This window comes from Pelodiscus sinensis, chromosome 17 (genome assembly GCF_049634645.1).
Source record: "Pelodiscus sinensis isolate JC-2024 chromosome 17, ASM4963464v1, whole genome shotgun sequence".
Lineage (NCBI taxonomy): Eukaryota > Metazoa > Chordata > Testudines > Trionychidae > Pelodiscus > Pelodiscus sinensis.
The window spans coordinates 33,837,816-33,847,211 of NC_134727.1; the positions used below are offsets into that span (position 1 = coordinate 33,837,816).

The 9,396-nt window shown below is 50.4% G+C and overlaps 1 protein-coding gene across 1 annotated transcript in view; it reads right to left on the reverse strand.

The window, feature by feature from the left end:
* The window catches only part of ADAMTS2 (ADAM metallopeptidase with thrombospondin type 1 motif 2), a 304,400-nt gene extending 295,317 nt beyond the window's left edge, over positions 1 to 9,083 (reverse strand). The window contains exons 1-2 of the mRNA XM_075900502.1: positions 8,570 to 9,083; positions 6,558 to 6,919 (exon numbers count right to left, since the gene is read on the reverse strand). Of these exons, the coding sequence (XP_075756617.1) occupies positions 6,558 to 6,919; positions 8,570 to 8,657 (450 nt within the window). The 5' untranslated portion in view covers positions 8,658 to 9,083. The remainder of the gene's footprint in view (positions 1 to 6,557; positions 6,920 to 8,569) is intronic.
* Positions 9,084 to 9,396: the final 313 nt, after the last annotated feature.

Below are 9,396 nucleotides of genomic sequence, written 5' to 3' on the forward strand. Positions count from 1 at the left end.
CCCCTCCCCCCAACAAAAAAATCCTTGGTGTTCCCCATTAAAAAAAATTATTGTTTAGTGTTCCTCGGTCTTAAAAAGTTTAAGAAACACTGTTATAAGGGCATATTCAGAATCTCTGGAATGTGACAGCCAGTCCTGTTAGACTCATACTAATGCCGCTGAAGACTCTCAAAGCCACCATCAACATGAGGTCAGTCAGTAAGTCCTCCTCTCTTTCCAGAAGTAGCAGAGCTGAATGAGATAAAATGAAGATTTCTGGCTCCCTGGCATGCTCCCTCCCTTTCTTCACCACCACTGGTGTTCATTGGGCCCTAGAGCTGAGCAGAGATCAGTAGAGTCTTTGTGGTTGGGCAGATATGCAGTCAACACTGAACTCATCAACCGGAACTTTCCTTTCTTCGCCCACCGCTCAATGAAAACCCTCCGGAAAGGAGGGTCATTATAGGACTCTGCAGCCAGGAAGACTAGCCCACAGTGCAGAGACACTGGTCTTTCATGCAGGTGGCACTGGTGGCTAGCAGATTTCAGAAGATCCTTGGTTTTCAGGGAGAGGCAAATATGGCCCTTTGGAGGGAAGTCAGGTCAGAATGCCTGCAGCTTGATTTTTCACTGCCCCAGCATGGCTGTACCCTTCCAGCAAAGAAGAGTGTGGATCTGCCCATCAGAGAACAGTCCTAACCCAGGAATGAGCCGGCTCTTCACTGTGCTCCAGCAGCATCCCTAACATACAGAGCCTGATGCGGACAAGTTGGAGGACAGAGCACTGTGTCTTCTGCAGTGACAACACAGGCCACAGGCAGTTGAGAATTGTAGAGCTGCCTTAAGATGGCTCTTACATTAGGGCAGGCTCTCATATGGCCATGGGGCGGCACGAGGGTGGCATAAAGGTACGCTGCACTGTGCACAGCTTTGCTGGAATACAGAACAGAGATGTAAAATCCCCAAATCCCAGTTAATCAGTTTAACGGTGAAACCTCAGGTTTAAGCAATGAACTGATTAAGCAGGATCCAAAGGGGCACTTCTCCAGTCTGACAAAAGCAGCCAGCTCCTGCTCCCAGCCCCCCCCCCCCCCCACGCACAGGGCTGCTGCTCCCCCTCCCCCCTTACGTGGGGCAGCCAGCTTCTAATCCAGGCCTCTCCCCCCCCCACATGCAGGGCAGCCACGTCCTGACCCCCACGGGGTTGGAGCAGCCCTCTACTCACGGCAGGCCACAGGCTTGGAGCTACTCCCAGGCACCAGTTAACCGGTTACCCGATCATATCCCTAATGGAGAACTGGGGACATGTGTAAACTCAGAACACACTCATACCCATTTTGGCTGTGCTTCAGTGAACAGTGAAGATATTCAGTAACCCCACACAGAACAATTGGTTTTTATTTTAAATCGGCATGGTACAGTGATAACTTCCTTTATGTGGCTAAAAATTGCACTCACAGCTCTCGCGAGCTCATAAGGAAAGCTCCCCACTAATTAGCTTCACTATGCCAACGATCTCTCAAATCCTAACTCGGCTATGAAAAACAATGTCTGGTTTGCACACTTTGGGAGTCATCTCCGGTGCACCCCGATTCCAGTGCTAGTAAAACTGGTGGTTATTGATAATGATTTCTACTCGGGCAAGTTGTGGAAAGAACCACATTCGAAAGGACCAATCCTCAGTTCTGAAGGAAGTCTTATACAGTTGGGTGTGTACACCCCATTGTGCTTTTTAGAATGATCACACAAGAGGATTTAAAAAAAAAACCCTCTCGTGCAAAGAATGTAACTTCACTTGCAGATTGACTGCTGCGATGGATATCCATTCCAATAACCACAGCTTTCAGCCTTCTCATGCGTATTAACCGGTATGTTAAGATACACGTGTTAGCAATATGCAAGCCAACAAGGATACACAGAGGGAAATAATGTCATGAATTGGCAAGGCAGCAGCTACATTCACCAGTGTAAACAAGATTTAAGTTATTGAAAATCTACAACGTAAGACCAAACCACAAATGTCCAACTGAAATGTCATTTCCACCTTCACAGACGAAGTGAACGCAGGCAAGCCATCAGAAGGCACAGAGGTCTGCATGCCTCTGAAAGCAAATGCCTCAGGAAAATATCAGGTATTAAACAGAATGAATTTATAACACGTGCCAAGATTCGTCAGAGTTCAGCCACCCCTTATCTTCAAAGTTATCCCGCAAAGGAGGAAATATCTGGGACATGTGTTAGGAATGACGCCAGAACATCTGCCATGGCAGGCGTGCCGTTAGGTAGCTGGAGGGACACGTAAACGGGCCGGTGTTGATAAACCTTGTCGAACTGTACAGAGAAGGAAAACATACGGCACTGAACTCACAGGGCCTTGCAACGCACAGCCCAGGATAGACAGGGATAGCAGTGCTTTGTTTGTGCCCTAAGGGACCTTTAACAGAATGGGAAGGATTCAGGTTCAGGGTAGCCTCCTAGGGGTCCCACATATGAATCAACAAGACGACTTACCGGGTGTTGCTCAGGTCCTTCAGGGCAGAGGGCTGGTGGTGCAGAGGATGCAGGAGTCAGGGGAGCACCTTGAGGTGCGGGGGGCTTCGGGCAGGAGGCTGAGAGCATGGGGGTGCAGGAATCAGGGTGGAGGTTAAGGAGGGGCTCAGGGTGGGGGATGTGGAGGGGCGTGAGAGTAAGGGTTGGGGGTGAGGAGGGGCGGGCAGGAGTCAAGGCGGAAGGTGAGAAAGGGCTCAGGGCAAGGGGCGCAGGAATCAGGGCAGGGGATTAGGAGGAGGGGGAGCTCAGGGAAGGGAATGGAAGTGGCTGTTGGCTTCTCCCTGGGGGCAGCAGGGAACACGTACCCTGCCCACCAGCTTGTCCTTGGTGGGCTGGGCTGGGGGAGGCCTGGGGCAGCGGGGGACACTCCCCGATCCTGGTCCAGAGGGGGCACCATGCTGGCTGATTCTCCCCAGACCCAGTCCAGGGGCCGGCAGGAGGGATCCATGCAGGCTGGCCCTGGTGGTGCTCCATGAGCCAGGCCCAGGGAAGGAAGAGGGGGCTGCACAGGCTGGCCAGGGGTCAGGGCATTGGATAGACTGACAGTGCTGGAGGGGCTGGGTTGTGGCTCTTCTGGGAGGTGGTGGGGCCTTCTCTGGCCTCTGCCCATCCAGCAGGGTCTTTCTCCCTCCAGCCCCCATCTGGTAGGAAATTTCCTCCCCTCCCCTTCCCCCTGCCCCCACTCCAGCACTGAGGCCAAGGGCCTGCGGGGAGGAGTTTAGAGCAGGGGTGCCACTTACCCGGTCCTATGGCCAGCAAGTGATGAACCCCACCCGGCCACTCTCCTGGTGGTGCAGCTTCTCCCAGTGCTCTCTTCAGTAAAGCTCTCCCCTGCACTCACTGTCCCCAGTGGTCACTCTGCCGTATCCTGTCCCTCCAATCAGCCCCCTCCCTTTCCATGTTATGGAAAACAATCCCATTCCAGGCAGGTCCCATTTTCCTGGCACAACCCAAACCCCGACCTTGCTTTAAGTAAGGAGAAGAGTAAGCTGCATAGCAATGGTGGCCGTAGCGCTTATCATTTAGGAGGCATACCTGAACAAACAGACTCACAGATAGACAGATGCACATTTCTAAATTACATAGCTTAAGAACCTAAGGCGGCTCTAGGGAACATGGCCTAGTGATTAGGATACTAACCTAGAACTCAGGATACCCAAGTGCAATTTTCATTGCTCCACCACAGACTTTCTGTGTGACTTTGGGAAAATTACTTAACCCCCTCTGTTTTTAAAAGGTATTTGGGCATTACTAGACCTGAGTAATTCAGGCACTGTATAAACTTGTCAGTGATGGTCTGTTCTAAACAATTTAGTATCTAAAATTAACCATTTAGAAGTGGATGAATTGAGACACAGAGATTAACGTGGCCCGGGGCAAATCAGTGTCAGAGACGGATGAGAATTTGCCAAGTCTCATACCTATCTTCAGACCACTAGATTCCCTCTCTCTTTAATATGTTAATTTTCCTAATGGACAGGGGGAAAAATCAGAATGCTTGGCAGAACCCAGCATATTAAGTATGGACCCAGATAAAAAACTAACCCACGGTATTTCAGCATAGTCTGCAATCTCTGTAAGTATTCTTTTAACGTAATCTACTTCAATAATTAAGACCTAATCCAGCACCTACAGAAATCTTTTCATTGACCTTAATGGGATTTGAATCATCCCCTATGTGTTTTTCTGCATTTGCTTTCAACTTTTGGCTGATGCTCATCTGGCTGAAGTTTAAAATTATTATTATTTAATTCTCTTTCCCATATTTACGAAGAGCTAGTCACTAACGTAGAACATTGTCGCAAAATAACAGTCTCCAGCTGCTCGCTAAATGCCAAAGCCTGTACTAGGCAGTGACATAAAGCAAACAAAAGATAAAACAGGATGTTTATTTGAAAAACCGAAAATACCCTATTTGGGTCAGTATTCCAGAGCTATTTCTACTATTCCAAATCAAGGCCCAAATCCTGAAAGCACTTTACTTATGAGCTTGAAATTAAGCACATGCATAAACATTTTCAAGAACTGGGCCTAAGTTCAGGTCTACACTAACCTGAAAGGTCAGGTTAAGCTATGCAACTCCAGCTATGCAAGCCGAGCTTGGCTCTGTCTTCACAGAGGAAGGCCAACAGGAGCAAATACTCCTATCAGCTTCCCTTACTCCTTGCAATTGCAAGGAGTTCCAGTGCCGACCGGTGCCATCCTCAGCATTTGATTTAGCAGGTCTTAACTAGACCCATTAAATCGAACGCCAGAAGATTGATCTCCAGTGCATAACTGAAGACATGGCCTAAATGAATAAAGTGCAACAGACAGTTTTAAGTTAGTACAATGAAACAAATCAATTTATTCCATGCATACAGACCACAAAAAAGATTTTTCATCAGACAATAGGTTGGGGTGGGCAGTAAAAAGCAACAAGCCAGTAATTGCCCACCCCTGCTATAAGCGAAAATAATGCCTGCACTTTGGTGATCATACTCTTAACTGAGTCAAATATTATTCAGTCTTTAAGGTTCAGAAAGCTGATAAGATAAATTAAACAAGATTGCTTTATCTCTGGATACTACTAGACAACCAGGTAGCATTCTTTGGAAAACTACTGTTTTCTTGCTTTTAATTATTTAAAACTTTTCCTAGCATTATGTGAAAGGTGGCTTTACTGCTCACTGGAGTCTAATTATCCACTCCCTAGCACTTTGTGAAGTTATTTACACCTGTGCAAACTGCGGTATTATATACCCACTCTGCAGAGGTATAAATAACAACACAAGGTGCAAAGCCATGGAGAAAAGGGCCTATTCTTGAATGAACTTTTGCCCCTAGCAATCTGTCTGCATCAAAAAATAATTACAGCAACATTAAAGCCTACTTCTAGACATAAGAATACTCGGTTCAGAGAGGGGAAGAATTACAGGCGTGAAATAAGGAAATAGAGGCGAGAGAAATGTCATCTCATTTTACTTTTTTGAGACATGTCTTCTGGTGCTGCAAACCAACAGTTTTCTATGCCTACCTGGGGGAAAAAAATGGACTACAATCGAGTCAAATTGTTGATTCAAAAGATCACAGAACTGTATAGAAATTAAATAATCACAAAAGTTTACCAAGAAGTTATTGAACAGATTAGAAGTTCATTCCCAAATAAAGTCACTTCATCATTTAAACAAAGTTTGCTCTCCATAGCAATTACTGTTAAAACAACAGCATGCTTCTTTCAGATGTCTGACAAACAGCTATCATTTGGCCATTGAATAGAAAACCATAACAAATTCTCATGTACCCAGCAACATAAATTGCTCCCTGTAGATGAAACCCTTTAATGCTTTTGATATTTTTCATAAATCACTTGGTTAGGCAATAGAACTCACTCAAGTGAAAGATCTATAAAACTGTAACAATCCAATCCAATCCTTTGAACAAGTTTCATTTTCAAAGACAAAAGCAGAACACATGTCAAATCTCTCTGCTATGCTCCCCTTGTCTAAAAGTCCCCTTCTCACCCTAAACTGAAATGAGAAAAGGGAAAATCCATATTACAAAGATTAAATATGTTGTCAGCACAGGCACCTGGTCTTCTCTTTTAAATGCTAGAAACCTCAGGTAAGATCGAATGAGAATCACCACTGAGTTTTGTTAGTCTATAAAGTGCTTCCGGACCATTTGTTGTTTTTTTCTGTACAGACTAACTCGGCTACCCCCTGAAGCTCCTGTAAAAAAAAAGGTTGTCACAACACAGCTCCCCCTATGTTAAGAAACACCTAGTTAATTTGAATTCAAAAGGATTCCTGTGGCTCTTTAAAGACTAACAACGGATAAGCTGCCCTAATAAATTTGTTAGGCTTTAAGGTACCATCGGGCTCCTTAATGTTTTTGCTGAAACAGATTAACACGGCTACCTCTCTGAAATTTGAATTCACCATAAGAGGTGCAAGTTTTAAGGGCAAGGTTCAACACGTTTTAAATATATGTACTATAGGAAAAATAAGTAAAGTAATTGTACTAGGTATAATAGCAAAGCAGCTTACCAGCCCATCACAGTTGCTTATAGCAACTGACGCGTTAGGCAAATCAGTGATATCCCCAACATATAGGCAATTCCCATGGAGTGGTTCAATATGAGTCATGTCAGAATCCTCTTGCCATTCAATTGTTGCTCCGGGAGCAACCAACCTAGAGTTCGGCCTCAGCCTGAAGTGAAACTCTCTTCCAAATACAGTGACATTATAAAATAGTAGCTGGTTGGAATCTTCATGTTGCACATCCTCAGCATCTCTTCGGAAGCGCCCCTTTGGAGATCCAGACACCAGGTTAGAGAGGAACCTGCCCTCGGAATCTGTGCTGATTGGGACAACGAGTCTGTATTCCTCTATATTCCTCAAAATGTGATCTTTAAAGATAAAAAAAAGTATTAAAACTAAAAATTACCCCCGGTTGAGAATTATGAGTCCATGATCCATTACCCCCCATTAGACGATGACATAAGTGAAATGACCACCGCATTTTCCACAGCCATTTCATTGGTCAGTGTGGCTAAACACGCCGTGCACAGGTCATTCATCAGACTGCTTAGTCCTTAGCAGATAGCGAAGTGCAATTATAAGAAAATGTAGGACAACAAAGTCGTCCGACACAATAAGCGCCCCGTGTCCCCTTTCCAGATGTTTTATGAAAGGAAATCAGTTCAGACAGCTGAGCTGAATTTCTGGGGACTGCTGGCACAATCCTTTAGAATGTTCCAGTGTCTATTAAACTGACCTCTGAGCAGGGCTGCACACAGAGGTTAGGGGGAAGGAAACGTGTATAGTATCAACATTTGCAGGTCATAGATTTAAAATGCAACTATGTTTTGCCCCAAAACAACTGCGGGAGCCAGGAGAAGTGCCTCAAACCCTGAAGAAGTTAAAAGCGTGTGATTAGGAGACACAATCGTGTGTTTCGCCCAGGAAAGCTTATGTCCGAATGAATCTGTTAGTCTCTAAGGCAGTGGTCCCCAACCTTTAGAGGCTCCCGGGCGCCCGGGAGGTGGGGCCACTCACACGCCGGGTGCCCGGGAGGTGGGGGCCACTCACGCGCCGGGCGCCCGGGGACACACCAGGGGACTGGGATGCCCTTGCACCCGGTGCCGGCGTGTGCCCTAGGGCCGGTGCTGGGGCCGCCCGAGCGCCTTGTGCCATGGGCCCGGGGCCGGCACTGCTGCTCGAGCCACGCGCCTGGGGCCGGCACCGGCGCTGCTCGAGCACCGCGCGCCCGAGCGCTCGCATGTGCCCCGGGGCTGAGGCCGCCCGAGCGCCGCGCACCCAGCGCCGGTGCGTGTCGCGTGCCTGGGGCCGGCGCCTCCCGTGCGCCGGGGGCGGGGCCAGCCCAGGTTGTCGGCGGGTGCCCATGGCGCCCCCGGGCACCGCGTTGGGGACCACTGCTCTAAGGTGCCACAGGACTACTCCTTGGTTTTGCAGATCCAGACTAACCCGGCTACCTCCTCCTCCCCCAGACAATATACAACTAGTAACTCAGGCTGGGACCAGCGGGAATGTGTCCCTGACTTCTGGAGCCTTTAACTTCGTGTTGTCTGAAGGGGGGAGCTGCTACCATGTGTTTCACTGGACACATGGAATTCCAGGAGTTGACACACTAAACTCTGATCTGTCAGTTGTGCTACACTGGAGCCAGAGTTCATTCCAGGTTCCCAATTCCCCGTCTCCGACTCAACTCTCTCATGCGACCTGGGATTTAACCCGATTTTCTTGCAGCCCCGTCTGTGCAGAGGGTTGGCCTCCCACTGGGGCTACAGAGCGCCTGGCACGGAAGGGTCCCTCCTGGGGATGCCAGACGGCCCCCCCCCCCCCACCCGCCCGCCCGCCCCTTCGCTGCCGCGGCCGGGAGAGGTGAGCGGCCAGGGCGAGTCTGGCCAAAAGTGCTGGCAGAAGAAGTTGAAGGGGAGTTGAAAGCCCCCGGGCGGGCGAGGACTTCCGAGGGGGGCCGAGCCACGCGAGTCGCAGCAGGGCGTGGGGGACCGAGGGATGGAGCCGCCCCGACCTACCTCTGTCCCCGGAGCTCTGCAGGGCGCCGGCGGGCAGGAGGAGCGCGCAGCAGAGCAGCAGACAGGCGAGCCCCGCGGGAGGATCCATGGCCCCGCAGCCCGAGCCCCGGACTTGCAGCCCGCGTCAAAGTTCCCCGCCGCTGCCCACCACCATCGAGGGGCGGCCCGGCGCCGCCCCGCGAGCGGCTGGGACGCCTCGGTGCCGCCCGGCTCCCCGGGGGGCATGCACCCCGCGCCAGGCGCAGCAGCAGCGGCCGCCGCTCCGAGAGCTCGCGGCGAGGCAGAGCCAGCAGGAGGCGGCGGGAGCGCCGCGCGGAGAGCACGGGGCGTGCTGGAGCGAGTCAGGCTGATTGACAGAGGCGCTGCCACCCCGCGCAGCCCTGGCAGCCGGCCCGCGGCTCCCCTCCCTCGTGGAGCCAACTCCGGCGGCGGGACACTTCCCCACCCGCCGCGTCCACAGCCACGTTTCCTCGCCCTTGGCGCTTCCCTCGCAGCAGCCCGGAGGAAGGGGGGGGAGCCATGCTCCCTCCAGGTCCTAACGCGCTCGCCTTCCTGTCCCGAGACGCCCCGCCGGGGGCTCTGGTGCTTTCCTGCGCCCTGACATCATGTTGACCCCCGGGCCCGCAGGAGGAGGAGCCCACGCGCTTCTCCTCTCAGCCGGTGTCCAGGACTCACTGATCCAAAGGCAAGGCATGGGGGCCCCTTGCACCTGGGAGACTCACCAAAATACAGAGAAGGATGAGCTTTCCGGGTAAAACCCACTTCATCAGATGAATTGGAGAAGGGTGATCCAAAGTCCTGGACCAGATCCTCCACCTACAAGCGGG